Source organism: Orcinus orca, chromosome 19 (genome assembly GCF_937001465.1).
Source record: "Orcinus orca chromosome 19, mOrcOrc1.1, whole genome shotgun sequence".
In the NCBI taxonomy this organism is placed as follows: domain Eukaryota; kingdom Metazoa; phylum Chordata; class Mammalia; order Artiodactyla; family Delphinidae; genus Orcinus; species Orcinus orca.
The window spans coordinates 14,997,410-15,014,603 of NC_064577.1; the positions used below are offsets into that span (position 1 = coordinate 14,997,410).

The 17,194-nt window shown below is 48.5% G+C and overlaps 1 protein-coding gene across 4 annotated transcripts in view; it reads left to right on the forward strand.

Annotated features, from left to right (window-relative positions):
• SHISA6 (shisa family member 6) overlaps nucleotides 1-16,397 on the forward strand; it is a 250,722-nt gene extending 234,325 nt beyond the window's left edge. For 2 of the 4 annotated variants that reach the window (XM_049702240.1, XM_049702242.1), the window contains 3 exons: nucleotides 2,574-2,630; nucleotides 6,407-6,559; nucleotides 8,178-16,397. In XM_049702240.1, coding sequence (XP_049558197.1) covers nucleotides 2,574-2,630; nucleotides 6,407-6,559; nucleotides 8,178-8,728 — 761 coding nt within the window. In that variant the 3' untranslated portion in view covers nucleotides 8,729-16,397. The remainder of the gene's footprint in view (nucleotides 1-2,573; nucleotides 2,631-6,406; nucleotides 6,560-8,177) is intronic. The other 2 variants (XM_049702241.1, XM_049702243.1) reach the window with 1 other exon arrangement.
• The last annotated feature ends 797 nt before the right edge of the window (nucleotides 16,398-17,194 follow it).

The following is a 17,194-nucleotide window of genomic DNA, read 5'->3' on the forward strand; positions in this document are numbered from 1 at the left end:
AATAAAATGTTAGCGAAATATTTGAAGTAAGTTTCAAACAAAAGGAAAAGCCCTGCACTTGTAAACAAAATATCTAAGTTCAAGACATTTATCCTGTTTGTAAACTCAGCTGTAAACACAATTATAAGAATTACTTCAAATAAGATGTTTAAGGAGTTTTTTGCAGTGTCTGGAAATCGGTAGGTCAATAATATAAATTCAAATGAAAATCATTGCAAAGACTAGTTTAAAAAATGTATGTGAGGGACTTCCCTGGTGGCGCAGTGGTTAAGAATCTGCCTGCCAATGCAGAGGACACGGGTTCGAGCCCTGGTCCAGGAAGATCCCACATGCCGCGGAGCAACTAAGCCTGTGCACCACAACTACTGAGCCTGTGCTCTAGAGCCCGTGAGCCACAACTACTGAGCCCATGTGCCACAACGACTGAAGCCCACGTGCCTAGAGCCCGTGATCTGCAACAAGAGAAGCCACCACAATGAGAAGCCCACACACTGCAACAAAGAGTAGCTCCCACTTGCCGCAACTAGAGAAAGCCCACACGCAGCAATGAAGACCCAACGCAGTCAAAAAATAAGATTAAATAAATAAATAAATAAATAAATAAGTGTTTAGTACAGAGCCTGGGCCATAGCTGGTTACCAGGGATTATTAAATGAACCCGAATCATCTCCCTTTCCTGGTGACACCTAGATTCTGAAAAGGAAGATTAGAAGTATTTCTAACTGCCACCATTTAACTTGGGTTCTCTCATTTCTTGCAACTGTTTATTTGATGCTGCCATATTGTTTAAAAACAAACAAAAAATAACAATAACAACACAGAACAATGACACTGGTTTTCTCTTTGCCTCTGGAGGACAAGCCGAACACATCTATCCTTTATCTCCCTTCCTGGATTCTCTCTTCTTGCTTAAATCCAGATCCAGGGTAGCACTGATTCAGCATTTGGCAAATAGTTTTTCCCTGGATATAACTTAATATTCTGTTTTGGGAAGGGAGAATATCTTCATGTGAGAAATGCTGGCTTACCGCCCAAACCTATACCCCACTGGATAGAGTCCATGACTATTTAAAGACCCTGGTCTGAACCAAAGGAATGATATAAATGATTCCATTGGTATGGGAAATTTTGTCTGGTAGGAGCACACAGGATGATTTGTCTTGGAAATGGCCAGAGACTAGAACTAAGAGAAATGTGAACAAAAAAAATACATTGTGGGCCTGGATTTAGGATATGGTCATAGGAAGAGGATTTGGGGATTCACTGGTTGGATACGGAGGATGAAGGGAGGGAAATGGTGAATGAGGACTGAAGTTTCGCTTTCCAAGCCCATGGAACGTCAGTACCATGGACAGCGCTTGAGCATTGGGAGAATAAAATGATGAGCTCACTTTGGGACATGATGGTTTGGGCTAAGAGCAGGAATTTCACGGGGATGGCCATAAGCAGTTTAAAATCTAACCCTGAAGACCAGATGGACCTCAAGCTAGAGGTGTAGACTTGAGACCTATCAATTTGGGCAAGAAGGTGGAGCCTAAGTCTTCATGAAGACACCTGAGCCTTATGGAGCACTAGTATTTAGAGAATAAAACAGAAAAAGGGATCTAGTGAAGGAGCTTAAGAATGAGTAGCCAGAAGGTATAATGCCAAAGGTAGGAAAGATGGTTTCATCCAGGAAATGGAAGCAGACCTAGACCTAAGAGGATGGTAGAGCTGTGACCCACGGTTTAAAACTAAAGCTAAGACCTCATGCCTCCTCTCTCCCTTGCTTTAGTTGAAATTAGATGCATGCACCAACAAAACCCAAAAATACAATGTCAAATTGAAGCCATAATACAATGTTGAATTGTGCTTTAGTGGTAAGCCAAACCATTCAGTTTTAGAAGCCCTCAGAATACCTTGAACTCCTGGCTTTAGCAACTATGGCTCTATTAATTTTGTGGCTTGTTCAATCAATGTGGACTTTTGCGTTATTAATTAAAGCCAATGCTTTTGAAATCAGGCTGTGTTACTTATAGGCAGGGCAGAGCCTAGAACCCAGGACTCTGGATCCCAGGCAGTGGGCAGTTCATGTCAGCTTGTCACATCTCAGGATGCACCCAGATACCTGTGTATAAAGACCTGGGACAAATCAAAGTCCCATAAAGTGTAAGCACTTTAAGTTATGGCATCCTCTTCCTGGCTAACCATACCTGAACACCCTCCTCCCCAAAAAAGGATCTATTTCCCCTGCCCAGTTCTCTATCTCACATATGTGTATTTGCCAAATGTCCCCTAGTCTCCATCCTTCTCCTCCTCCACCCCAACAAAGCCTCTATTGCTGGTCAGCCAGATCCACAGATGTGGGTGGGTCATCATGGTGACAGAGGAAGCCCTAATGCAGAAGGAGAGAGACAAAAACAGCAGAGGAAGGACCTGCCCCATTTCTAGGGTAGCCAAAGGTCTGAGCTTTTAAGAAGTGCTTGCTTTGACTCAGAGAAGCATAGTAGAAGTCAAGAGAGGTGCTTCTGTGTTGGAGAGACCACGGAATTCCTGAACTCTTCTTTAAAAAAATTTTTTTCTGTGATTTTCAGGTGATCATCAGTATAACCATCCGATTTTAAGCAGCGCTACCCAGACCCCTACACATGGTGAGAGATGATTGAGAGTGTTCTGCGTTCCATCCTCATTCCAGGTGGCTCCATCCTAACTACTGATGCCTATTATGGCATCAAACATGGTCACTGGCTCATTGAAGCTAAGGTGCAAGGAGCCAGGTACCCGCCCTCCTCCAGGGCCACAATGCCTCTCTCTCACTTTTACACAATTGTCCCCCTAGTGTCTGTCTCCGATATCAGAGCAATCTTCTGCCATGAAAGGGAAAGAGTAAGCCCCTTTCTTAGCGCATTTCACTTGCAATCTTGATCACTTCTTGCAGCCATAAATTCCATGTGTCCACAGCAAGGAGTGAACACTCTCCTTTGCCCAAGGCTACTTGTGGTACCATTTAGTAATGACATGAGATGTGAAAAATTCTATTGATGCTCCCCAAACTAATTAAGATTTAATAAAACTCAAAACCCAACTGGATGACCTGAGCTTTAGCTTCCCAGCAGAGGAAGAACCTGAAAGTTGCAGAGCACAGGCATGGCAGCAAATTGCCGAAGGGTTACAAACCCATGTTTCCCTCTTAGGTTTCAACGTCCTCCCACCAGATCACAACTTACCATTTGGAACTGCAGTGAACAACTATTTTTTGGTACATGCTCAAAACTTGATAGAACGTGACAGCCACGTAAATTGTGAGCTATCATTATTCTTCTGTCTTTGCTATGAAATAATGAAAACACCATTAAATTTTAGTGAGAGAGAAACTCAAAACAAAGATAAATTCTGCAGCTCACCTGGCAGAGAGACCTACCCCCTCTTATCTGCTCTATTTCTGCATTATAATTCGGAGAACAAAAGTGGACTATTTTGATGTCCCCCTCCAGTGCTCAGCTCCTAGTGGAAATATATGATGAAAGCAACAGTTTAATAAGGTGTTTCAGGTTTCGGGCCTAGGAGAAATTAGAACTGGAAGAAATCAGAGAGATCAGTTAAAAGAAGCTGGTATCAGTGGTGATGTGGACAGTGGGGAGAGAAAGAAGGGTTCAGATATGAAAGAAATTGTAGAAAGAATTGGGAAAACTTAGTTACTAACTGAATATGGCTGATGAAAGTCAATTATGAGTAAAATGCAAAGCCACGATCAATGAGAAGAATGGAGGGTCTTATTAACACAATCTAAGGAATCAGGAAAGCAACCAGTGTACTGAGGATGGAGCTGTTGATGGTGAGCCTGGATCTGGACATCGAGAGCCAGATAGGACTGTAGGATTTGCAAGAAAAACCACTCAACAGGCAGTTAGAAATGCAGACATGAAGTCTGGAGGGAGATGACAGCTGAAGATGTAAGTTATGCTTTGGAAGCGGTAACAGAAGCCTTGGGAGTAGGGGCAATCTGTGCAAGACGGCTGAAAGAGAAAAGCAGAAGGCAGGAGCAGAAAGCCTGGGGGATGCCCATTGGTGATGAAGCAGCAGCAGGGAGAGGAGCCAGAAAAGGCAAACGAGGATGCTCTGCTAGCTCAGTATCATTCTGAAAGAGTAACTATGAGCTGGTTTTCCCCGGAAGAAGCCAACACAAGCGCAGCCCCTGAATACAAAAGGAGGAACCATTCTTCCCTCCTCTTCTTCCTGTCTTCTTTTTCTACCTGGAGATGAGGAGATAAGGGTAGATAAGACCTGATCCCTGTCCTTGAACAGCTCGCAACCTAGCAGAAGCAGGGTTTTCTCTGCATTCCTCCCTTAGATGTTACACTTTTTCCAGGAGCTGGCAGAGCAGCTCTCAAGAGAAGAGGCAGCCTGTGTCTATTTGATTAGCAAATGAGTATTAATTGGATCCTTATTTTGGGCCAAGCACTATGAAGGCATCAGAAAAATTGGAAAGCAAGACTTCTGCTATCAAGGAGATTGCAATCTCTGGAGATCAGCAAGACCAACTCAAGTCAAATGATTAGAGACCACATAGACACTAAACTGGGTGGTATTGACCAGAAGAGCAATGGGGGCTTTAAAGATGTGATGTTGTCATAGTGAAGAGTCTTGGGGGAAGGGAGAATCTGCATAGAGGAAGAATAAGGAAGGGCATAGCAATAGGAGAGAGAGCATGAGCAAGGGGGCAGGGGCGATCATGGTGGAGGGAAAAAGCAAGGAAGGTCTGGCTTTGGCTCAGTGGCAGGTTTTAGAGAACAGTGAGGGGTAAGAGCATCCAGAAATGTTGCATTTGGAAGTGGGTGAGCTGAGTGATGTGCTCAGTGGGAGAATGATGCCAACAGGCAGAGGGAAGTTCGTTCTTCTCCAGCATGGCCAAAAGTGAAGAAACCAGAGCTAAGGGGCTGTGGCTATTACCCAGCTCTGGGTAGCAGCGCTCCCGGCTTCCTACCCACTCCACTTCCTGGTATCTGTCCCGATCTGTGTCAGGGAGGCTCTTTCAGTACAGCATGTTCTGATCATTCAGGGATGTAGAGCATCCCCCACCCCCTCACATATGTACTGAGCTGGCGCGAACACCAGCTCATTGGCTGGGCTCCCCTGGCTCCATCCCCAGTGTTGAGGGTACCAGTGAAGGCAGGAAGGGATACAGAAGCCAGGAGTTCCCTGTACTGAGGTTGCCCTTGGACCAAGCCTACGAGTCCTCTTTGTCCCACAGTTCACAGCACCCTCTTTGCCAAGAGGCATAGGGAGACACAGACCACTGATACATTTGTCCAAAGTTAGAGCCTGCCCTTTCTTGGATGTCCCAAACCAAGAGGATGGAGGGATGATGCAAGAGCCACCCAGCTGCCTCATTTCTGGGAATGGTACCACCGTTTCCCCAGCAATACCTGTTAACTTCTTGCCGTGCTTCAAGTCAGTCAAGCACCAAGGCATGCTTGTCTTCCTGCCTTGGATCTCTATTCCTTTTTGTACCCCATCTTCATGGCCACTCAGCACCCGTACCTGCATCTCCTCTTCCCCCGACTCCTGTGTTATTCCTAATCTGGCCCCCAGAGCCCAGCCCAACTCATTCACCTCATTAGTCATTCACCTCACTTCTCTTTGTTCTTCCCTTCCATGTCTTCCCCACTTCTTTTCTCCAGGTCTGGCACTGAACAACACTCCCTTCTCTCTCTTAGACTTTGTAATCTCAAGGGATGGAGGGAGAAAAACAGAATGATGTACTAGGCATTTTGCCCACGTTCTTTCCTCCAGCAGCTCAGAGATGGCTAAGGGGGCTTCAGAGGAAGGAGCAGGAACAAGAGGAAATGGCTTTGTAGCTCACAGCAGCTTGTCAGTTGTAGGGCTTGGAGAAGCCAAAGGTGGAAGGGGTGGCGTGAGAGGTGAAATTACCTCGCGGACAGTGTGGGTTGTAGTCTCGGTGGAGCTGGGTCCTGGACCCAGTTCTATGGGTATGCAGACAAGATGGGTCACTCTACCTCCTTCAAACTCAGATATTTTCTGAGCCTGAGAGCTAGTATGCCTAATGCTATTGGGGAAAGGATAGAACCTTCACACCAAAATAGATGATTTTATGACACCCCTCACCCAGCTCCATCAGGCTTACGTTTTCATCAGACAGCCCAGTGATATACCGGCAGAAAGAGTTTGCCATCCAAGGAAGGGTAACCTGCCATCATGGCCAGTGCAGCCAAAGCACCTGCCCCCCGGCCTCTTGGCAACTGAAGCTGAGCACTGAGGGAGGCTGAGTCACCAGCATCACCTGTGTCCTAGCACATGGGGCCAGGAAAGCAGGACGGGGATGAGAGATGGAACCTGAATGCTTCCTTCCTGCCTGCCCCCCAGCCTTTGTCCCCACTAACGCCATGACCCCTCCCTTCTTTTGCAGAGAAGCCTCGGATGAACAACATCCTGACATCGGCCACCGAGCCCTATGACCTCTCCTTCTCCCGCTCCTTCCAGAACTTGGCCCACCTGCCCCCATCCTACGAGTCTGCAGTGAAGACCCATCCCAGCAAGTACTCATCCCTGAAGAGGCTAAGTAAGTGGGGTTTTCCTGGGGCTGGGGTCTGCCTCTGGGGCCTCCACAACATCTTCCTGTGTCTCACTCTCTTGCTGTGCACCTGAGGGCATGGGAGCGGGGTGTCCCAAGAACAAAGAGCAAGGTGTAGCACAGTAGAAGAGAACAGACAAGTCCCTTGTTTTTGTTCTTTAGAGCGTGAGTCCATCTTCTCCCTCAGTAGAATGGAGGCCATGGGATCCTCAGTGCTTCAACTCATGTACCAGGTTAACTATAAGAGAAAGCCTTTCCCCAGCCTCACCCCACACTTGCCTTCTTCAAACCCTGGGCCTTCCTTGCTCTCTATCTGTCTTGGAGTAAAGGCTCTCAATGACAGAGCTTTCTCTGAGACTCTTCCCAGGTACCGGCTGTGGAAGGGCCCATAAACCAGCTCCCTCCCTAACCCCGTTAACACTGTCTTGGGAACCTGAGACTGCCCACTCCACGCACAGACCCCATTTCATGAGTTGAGCCCAGTACATCCCATGGTCCCAGCTCTGCCATTTGAGTCTGGGGAGCTCTAGGGATTGATGGGTTTCAGATGTTACAATGTCAAGAAGGTACATGGCAGGAGAGGTCTTCTCTTCCAGTTTTCCAACCCCTGGACCTTCTGCCTCCATTTCCCAATGAGTCTATTTCGATGACCACCCAGCTACAGGGCCGAGGCTGTGCTTGACAGTACAGGGTAACCTATTGTGATAGAAGTTCAGCCCATGAGCCCCTATCAGCCAACGCCAAGGTGGAACAGTGAGTTTCTATGGCTAAAAATGGGAATCCCACATTCTGCAGAGATCTGGAAGGCTGTCTGTAGGAAGCCTCATTCCTGAAATGTGGGGCAAAGAAGGCTTGTGCATGTCCTGGGTGAGTTCAAGGGTGAGCCTGGGGGGCCTCGTGGACAGAGAGATGGGCGGAGCATCTGAACGAGGTGCCTGCTCGTGCCGTGGGCACAGGCGAAGCACGCGTAGATTTGATTCTGTGCTTGTGTGGAGGCTGGATGCCCATGTGTTGGCTTCCTAGGCATAGGCTGTTACTCCAGAGAAGGTGTTACTATGTTTCTAAGTTACCAGTAAGCATTTTCACAAGCGCCTCCTGGGTGGAGCACTCTGCTTTATTCTAGCAGGAGTGTTGTTCTGCAGCCCAACTTCCTTGGAGAGAGCTTCTGAGCCTCATCAGAAAGCTGCCGGCTGCTCCTCGGGTGTTTCAGCAAGACCCAGGGAGATGTTCTGTTTCGGGACCATGGCGTGGCAGGAGCAGTACTGGAGCAGGAGTTCAGGGTCATGGGCTTGCCATCTATTCGGCCATGAACTCCCTGGAGACCTCGAGGGAGTCCATTAACCCCGGATACTCAAGGTGGTCCAGGGACGAGGGGCATCAGAATTGCCTGGGAGCTCCTTAGAGATGTGGACTCTCAGACCCACCCCAGAGCTAGGTCAGAATCAGACTCTGCATTTAACAAGACCCCTGGGGTCTGGAGAAGCTCAGCCTCTACCTGTGTGGGCTGCAGGATCCTAGTTGGATCCTAGCTGCACTGTCACAGTGTTGCCCCAGCTCACTCCTCTCTCTCTCTCTTTCTTTCTCGAACTCTCTCTCTCCCCTACAGCTGACAAGGAGGCAGACGAGTATTACATGAGAAGGCGGCACCTGCCCGACCTGGCCGCCCGTGGCACCCTCCCCCTCAACGTCATCCAGATGTCCCAACAGAAGCCGCTGCCGCGAGAGCGGCCCCGCCGGCCCCTCCGGGCCATGTCTCAGGACAGGGTCCTGTCCCTGGAGCGGGGCCTGCCGGATGAGTTTGGCATGCCCTACGACCGCATCCTGTCGGAAGAGCAGCTGCTCTCCACGGAGCGCCTGCACTCCCAGGACCCGCTGCTGTCCCCCGAGCGGACGGCCTTCCCCGAGCAGTCCCTGTCACGGGCCATCTCGCACACGGATGTCTTTGTGTCCACGCCCGTACTGAACCGCTACCGCATGACCAAGATGCACTCCCATCCCAGTGCGTCCAGTAACTCCTGCGCCACCCTGGGCCACAGCCAGACGGCAGCCAAGCGCCAGGCCTTTGCCTCACGCAGACACAACACCGTGGAACAGCTGCACTACATCCCAGGCCACCACACCTGCTACACAGCCAGCAAGACAGAAGTGACCGTGTGACCGGCAGGGCAGGCAGGGAGGGGTCGAGAGGGGCCTGGAGCAGAGCTTCCAGCTCTGGATGGCTCCCTTCCCTCGACCCCTCTGTAGGAGCTGGGGGTGCACCGCCTTTGCCCGGGAAGCCATACTCCTGGGACACGGCCGGTGGTCTGGCACAGCGCTCGGACCTGGGATCTAGAGCGATCATCCTCACTCTTCCAGAAGAATCGAAGGGGAGGGAGGAGCGGGGCTAGGCCCCAGTCTCGCCCCCCCCCCCGCCCCCCCCGCCGACTGTCACCAACTCCCTTTCAGTCCCACATCCCCTCTCCCCATCCTGGGGGCTCAGAGACCCTGGCCTGACCCTGGCCCGAAGCTGCCTGGGTTTGAATTGGCCAGTGGGTGCAGTCAAGGGGCTCACCCTGACCGAACAGGCTACTCGGTCTCATTCATTTACTTAAAACCGCATCACAGAAATCTAGTGCCTAAAAACTGCCCGCTCGCTCTCTCAGAGCCAGGGAGCTGCTGTGTCCATAAGCACAATAATGATTCTCTTCTGCCTGCTGGAACTCTCTGGTGCCCACTGGGTGGCCCTTCCTCCGCCGACCCCCTGGGGCCCTGTGCCCCCTCCCCTAAGCCCCGGGACAGGGAGGGGTTCCCTTCCTTCAGCTGCCTCTTCATGGGTGGGAACCCCACCCCATTCCAGCTGGCTACCCCGCCCACAAGTCTCTGCCCCTCCCCCAGCCTTAGATTCCACCCCTGGGTTCGCTGGAGCTTTGCTCTAGTCCTTCCAGAAGAGAGCAGGGACGGGGTGCAGGGACTTTTGCGGTGCCCCCCCCCAGCAACCTGGTGATCTCCACACTTCCTCCAGGCCTCTAGGTCTGAACTGTGACCTGCTACTCTGGCCTGCCTTCCCCTCCCCTGCTTTTCTCCCAAGAGGCGTCTGCCCCTGGCCAGAGAGTGGAGGTGGAGAGGCGACTGTGACGCCCTGGGCCTCAGGGGCTCGCCATTCCCATCGCCCAGGGCTCCCACCACGCACGTCTGGCTTCTATAGAGGGGCAGCTCAGCCCCAGCCAAGGAGGACCCCAGGTGGCTGTCCTGCACCTTGCCTGCTCCTCTCTCCCCATCACTGCCCCCCTGCTTGGCCCCTTCTCTGTTTAGAACTTGCTCTCTCTGCCTGTTTCCCCACCCCTCCCACCCCTCCCATTCTCCTGCAGCTCCATGACTCTCTCCTGGCTGCTGCTTCCACAAACCAGTGCCTCCTTTGGATCTAAGGGACAGAGACCCATTAGCAGACGCAAATAGTGGTACTCCAGGCTATTGGTCTGGGAGTTAACTGAGTAGCTCCCCAGTCGCTCCCCCAAAGGGAGCATTGGGCGCCAGGCAGATCCATGACCTCAGCTCTGTTGGGGGGCTGCCCCCGCCAGCCCATCTCTTCTCTGCCTCCAGCCTGGGAGGTGGGCAGGATGTGACAGCCACCTGGAGAGCAGACAGTGAACGACGCAGCATCCACTCCCTGGAGACTAGAGCCTGGGGTGGGAGAGAGAAGGGGCTCCCCCATTCTCAGGGCCAGGGTACCTCCCTGGGCTGGAGCTGGGGGAATCGGCTTCAGACTATTGGGTGAAGGTATGATACTAAAAATGTGACTGCCGCCACGGTCAGACTCCAAAAGCAAAAACCTTAAACTGGGCTTTTAGATTCCCCAGTTCCGCATACAATATGTATGGCCCTTTAAATAGGGGGGCAGGGCAGGGAGAACTCCCCAGTGTTGGCCCTGGGAATTTTTAATCTAATCCACAGAGAAATCAATTGACTGATTCCTCTTACTTATTCAAGAATTCCAAAGCTCTTGTTCTCCCCCCTCCCCTCAAGGCTCACCATCACATGAATCTGGAGGGGATTGAGCTGGGGGTGAGGGACACAGCCCTGAAGTCCCCAATGGGGTGGTACCACTGGGTCTGTGAGGCTGTGAGGCCAGAGGTAACTCTGCTTTCCTTCCTTACAAACACATAAACCTTCTCAAGGGCTGGTCCCTAAGGGTTTATGAGATTTTGGTCCAGAAGGTGAGGCTAAGAGGGTTGGGCCGGAGGCAATCAACGATTCCTGGAAACGAATGTGTGTCTGTCACAGCTGGTCCTCTCTGCCCACTGCTCTCTAATCCAGCCCTCGGCCAGTCCCCTTGAAGGCTGCCTGCTGGTGCAGAGGGGAAAGGACGTGAGTGGGTGAGAATCCCCTCCCCAGGTGTCTGCACACACATGTATCTGAACCAGAAACCAGATCTCATTCTGTGTCTGAAGCATCATCTCAGCACCAAGTCCTCCAGCCCTCAGAACGATGCTCCTCCCAGCCCTGTGTGTCTGTCTCAGGGGTTGTTTGATAGATTGATTCCGAAACATTTCTCATCCCAGCATTCCTGCTGCCCAGTTTAAAACCTCTGGTATCACTCGGATCAAAAACTTCTACCTGAACCATTACTTCTTTTAAATGATTCTTCTGTTTCACCCTTGGGTTTGGAAGGAGTGAGGGAGGGAAGGAAGGAAGGAAATAAGAGAAAGAAGTCTACAGACTTGCTCCAGTTCAGTCCCTCATTTCAAAATCCACACAGTGATGTCTGAACTGGGACACAGCAGTATCTCATTTATCGGTCATGCCATCCATGTCTGCAGAATAAGCAAAGCTGAGTTACCGGACAAGTTCTTGTAGCAGATAAGAGAGGGTTCTGGGGCTGCAACCCAGATGTCCTGACTTCCAGCCTCACCAGGCTGGTGGCCACTACTACACTTGGAAGGGCTGGCCCTTCCCCGACAATGGAAGCCCGCCTCCCCCAGCAAGGGAAGCCCAAAGCCCAAAGTTTCCCTCTGCTTGTCCGGCTCTCTGTGTGAGTTTCCATTGCTCTGCTGGTAATGCACTGCGGTCTGCATGGGTTCTCTCCTGCCCTGAAGGTTCTTGCTCATCTGCTTGGCCTTTGATGACAGCGAAGCTCTCACAATCTATCATGTCCTTCCACCTTTCCTGCCTCACTTCCTCCAGTGAAATTCTGGCTCCGTGAGCTCATAAGTCACAAAGGCTTTCCCATAAATTCCTTGAACCCCCTAAATGGGCTTCTGCACTCACGGCTCCCCAGTGTCTTGGGTGATGGGTCTGCCTTCTAGAAAGTTCCAACCCTTCTCTTCATTCAAACGTCTTCTGTCCTCTTTCCACTCTCCTACCTGGAAACTGACCTCAGTCTTCTATGCCCATTCAGTCCTTCCTCCCTCTCATCTCCCCCGCCTTGCCCTTTTCTTCCATTTACCTCTCTCCATCCATACTTTCTTTTCCCTGGTCCTGCTGTACTTTCTGGCTCTGAAATGTAGAGCTCTCAATGAAAACAGTCCCAGAATGAGACACTCTTCAGGTCTCTGTTGGCCTCATTGGTTTATTCTTCACCTCCTGCCCCTACGAGATAAAGGATGGGAGCTGCTCTGTCAGAGGCCTCATGGGTCAGAGATCAGCTTTGGTTCCTACAGCTGACATGTCCCTGAAGCCTCTGCCCCAGCCTGTTGCTAGCCCAGAGGCTCCTGCTCTGGCCAAAGATTCATATCCTTTTTGAGGGCTCTCGGTCACTGTTCCATCTCACTTGTGCCTGTCCTGCTTGTGTGCGTCACAGATCCCTCTTTGCCCCTAAAGACTGGAGAGCCTCATGACTCTCCAAGCATGGGGAAATATCCGTTCCAATAACCCTGCCACAAAACAATCCATTTTCTTCAGAGATATCTTGTCTGCCACCAGCCTTCTGGCCTCAAGTTTCCATTCACAGGCAACTGTGGACCTGACCCAAGGTAATCTGCAAGGGTTGCCCATGATCTGGGTCCTAGGAAGCACCTGCTCTGTTCCCCCCACGTGACTTCCTCCACCATCCTCCCCAAACCTGGGAAACTTGCCTCTGCAGTATTTTCAAGGAAGCTCGTTGTGTTTCAATGAAGTGTTTTTCAGGGTTCCTATTTTTTATACATATACATATATATATATACATATATATATACATATATATATATGTATATATATAAGTTCAGCATCTTAGTGACAGGTTCTATATGAAAGCTATGTCTTCCTAGGCTCTATATTTGATTTCAGAAGGCAGCGTACTACAGCAGGAAAAAAGCACAGGGCTGAGGCTCTTGGAGACGTGGCTCCGGCCCCGGCTTTGTCTCCGTCTTGCCATGCGACCAAGGACAAGCCACGTTCTCACTCAGCACCTCCGTTTCCCATCTGTAAAGTGAGGGGCTTTGACCAAAGGAGTTCTGAAGTTTCATCCCGCTCTTACATGTAGGGCTCCCATTCCCCACTGGCACCCGCTCCTCTCCTCAACTGGGCTGCACACATCCCATTCCACCCACCCCACGGCGGCATCCTCACATGCCCTAGGCAGCCACCAGACTCCTCTCCAGAACCTGGGGAGGGCCCTGTGGTCGCAACCACCCGGGATGCTCTCCTGTCTGACGGTGTAACAGCCTACCCATTCAGTGGTTTACCAACCATGTGTCATGGAATCCCCCCCACCATCTAGACACACCTAAATCATCTTAGGTGTCTGTGTCGTTGGGGAATTCTGAAGTTTTCATTTTGATGCAGTCCTTAAAGCTGGAGGGAGCTGGTTCTGATTTCAGAGAGGGGACAGGCTAGAGGAGAAAGGTCCAGAGGTTGGCCCACAATGGCATGAAGTTTGTATTTGAGGGCAGCTTGGAAACGCATTCCAAGCCACAGAGGGGAATGCACAGCAGAGCCCCTGTGGGGCAGTGGATGTTATATCCCCCTCCAGAACCTGTGTCCTGAAGACCGAGTCCAGACACTGGGCTCCGTTCACCTGGAGGAGGAGGAGACATCCCCCCTGGGCAGCTAAGAGGTGGGCACCCACCCCATCCCAGTACCTTTCTAGCCCCTCCTTGTGACACTGTCATCCTCCCGGTGAAAGCTTGTGAAGAAGCAAGAATTGAGAGTCCAATTCAGTATCATTGAACCCATCTTGTAAATCGACAAACACATCAACCATCCATCAGTCAGAGAAATGACGTCATATGTTTTCTTAGTACCGTCCCTCCTGAGGGAGAGGAAGACCCCTGCTCAACTCTGCTGTCCACTCCTGCTGTGACCCTTGAATGCCACTGCCTGGGAGGACTCATTCATTTGCTTCGTAGTGGCAATATTCCTCTAGTTCTATAACTCAACTAGACATTTTGTAGTAAAGAATTATTGAAATTCTCTAATAAAAAAAAAAGCAATTCTTACTGTAATGTTTTTAGTTTGGGGACACAATTTCCTAAGGGGAGATTAATGAACATTTTTACGCATTAGCCCAATTTATGGATTCCATGTTTATTACATATGATAGTACTGATGAAAAGTACCTTTCTATCTGTACCTTTGCACAGTTTCTTCATTCCTCGTAAGTAAGCTTCACGATGAGCAGTGCTCCTGTAACTGCTGCTTCTGTACAAATCTCATCGTTCTACTTACCTGTCAAAGCACATTCTGTATGTACTGTAAACAGATATGACTTTAGTAAGATTTAGTCTTAAGGATTTTTCCACTTTTGTCAGTAACAGATATTTATGGATTAAAAAAATAATAAAGCCGTTTCAACATAACCTATGTCTCTTAAAATAGCCACATGCTTGCTTCTACAAACACAGAGCCAAAACTAAAGGTAACTAAAAATCACAAAATGATGTAGCAGATCACTGGAGGTGGGAGCAGAAACAGAGATTGACCGCAAATGGGAATGAGGAAGATTTTAGGGTGATGGAAGCATTGTAAAACTGGATTATGGTGATGCCCACAATGGCATAAATTTACCAAAAATCATCAAATTGTATATTACAATGGGTGAATTGTATGATATGCAAGTTAGATTTTTTAAATGGTGAACAAAAGGAATGTAGGAAGGTAGGCTTAGAACAAGTGCCAATGGATAAGGTGTACCAACTCAAAGCAGAATCAGAAGTTACAACCTTGTATCCATATTCATCGACTCCAGTATTATTATTCTGGGACATGAGGCCTCAGTTTGGTTTTAGAGTTAGTGCTTGCAGTTGCCATGGGTGACCAGAGTACAGGTGGTTAAATAGCCATGACATTTTAACCAGAGAATGAGGTTGTGCCATGAAAACTGATTTAGATTCGGAGTCTTGCTCAAGACCTCCTTCTCTGGACTTGTTTTTTTATATTATTTCCTTTGGCCCATATTTACTTTTGCTGCTAAGGTCATCTGTTGTTCTGTGTTTCTGAATTTTCCCCATAACCTAGATACTGGTGGGCTCTGCTTCAGCAAACAAAGTATTGCCAAACAGGACATGGCCTTCTGCCAGCTTCAGCACCTCCGTAGTTCCTAGAATCCACACTCAGTTATACTCTCTTACCAACTGCCCAGCTCCTTTGTAATTAAAACCCTTCTCCTTGGCTGAGTCGAGCTAATAGTCAAAAATCCTTTTATTATCTCTTACCAATGGCATTCTTTACCTAGGACAAAGTTATAAACCTGTTTACTCTTCGAATACATAATAACACATAACCACACATATCCTGAAACCTGTTTTGCTCACTACAACAATCATTATTACAGTGGATTACCTCTAGGTCGTGGTGTCGTTAATCCATGATGACACACAGCAAACACACACACATTACAAGTAGAGCAAAGCTTCATTAATCTATATTCATTACTGGAAGGAAACCCAAAGGAAGACAAAATTCTGAGTTGGCAAAAAAAATTATTTTTAGAGAAGTGCAATTTAATTACAATGCTTACACATACACAGAATGGCTAGATTAGACTAGCAATATGTTTCCTCATAGAAAATCACAGGAGACCTTCCTTACCGAACAGGTAAGACTAATGTGTAATTGATATAAAAACGGTCAAGAGGTTTGAGTCAAGGAATTCTGAACATGCTTAACATGGTTCTTAAATCGGCTAAACGTCCACTTTTTAAAAAAATTTATTGAAGTACAGCTGATTTACAATTGTTAATTTCTGCTGTACAGCAAAGTAATTCAGTTATACATATATATACATTATTTTTCATATTCTTTTCTATTATGGTTTATCACAGGATATCGAATATAGTTCCCTGTGCTCTACAGTAGGACCTTGTTGTTTATCCATCCTATATATGATAGTTTGCATCTGCTAATCCCAACCTCCCAGTTCTTCCCTCCCCCACCCCTCCTCTCCCTTGGCAACCATACATCTGTTCTCTATAAACATCCACTTTTAAATATCATTAACTCAAAATTTGTTCAAATTTTCCTCTTTGATTCTCAAAGTTAAACCTCAATGTGGCCCCTGTCGCAGTTGTCACTAATTCTAAATTGGTGAGATCTATACAAATGAGGTCTTACTATACCATCATTAATAAGTCAAGGCCAGAGAAAACTCAATGTTGGAAGCATTGAGATGCCAGGGGTCTTGGACAGCCTTTCACCTTCCATGTCGCTTTGGACACTGAACTTTCTCCTCTCTGGCTGAGCATGAAGGAAGTACAAAACCTCTAGGGAGGAGTAAGAAAGATTTCCCTTCAAGATTCTAAGAAGAAAACCAAGGACACTCACTCTTTGTGCTGCAAATGTGTCAGGAGTGGGAAAATCAGAAAGAGCAGACGTTCAAAGGAATGCTTGGCAAGTTCCAGAATAAGTGAATCAGTAACTTTTATACCAGGGATGTGTTGGCCAATGTCATCCCTGGGCCTCTGTGTCCTCATCTGTAAAGGCTGGGATATTAGACAAATAAAACAAAATGAAACAAAACCCACGTCTGATATATTTTATCACTGAATTATCACAACACAGTACTCAAATTTTATCTGGGCTTCTAGGTAGCTGAATGAACTTGCGAATAACCCATCCTGCTTTGCCTTGCCCATCTCCACTTTCCCATCCCATGAGAATAGGATGCAATCACAGACTACTGGACCAGGTATCAGAAGATCTTGTTCATTGCACTGGCTCTGCCAGCATTTTGCTGTGTGACCTTGAAAGACATATTTCTCCTCTTCAAATTTCAATTTTTCTCATTTAAAACAAAAACAGTGGGCCAGGGACTTCCTTGGAGGTCCAGTGGTTGGGACTTCGCCTTCCAGTGTGGGGGGTGCAGGTTCGATCCCTGGTAGAGGAGCTGGGATCCCACATGCCTCGTGGCCAAAAAACCAAAACATAGAACAGAAGCGATATTGTAACAGATTCAATAAAGACTTTTAAAATGGTCCACATCAAAAAAAAAAGGGGGGGGCCAGACCCCTCTAAATCTCTAAAATCCTTCCCATCTTTTTCAGTCTGCTTCTGTCATTTTGTCAAGACTTTGCAGGGAGCTGGTAAGCTCAGCTAGTACTAGTCCTGGAAGAAGGGTAGAGTGGGAGGGCAGAGTGATGGGAAGGTAGGAGAAAACTCTTGGCAGGAGCCATCGCTTATCAGATAGCATTTTCCCAGTGACAAGCATGGCTACCCTGTGTCAACAAGAGA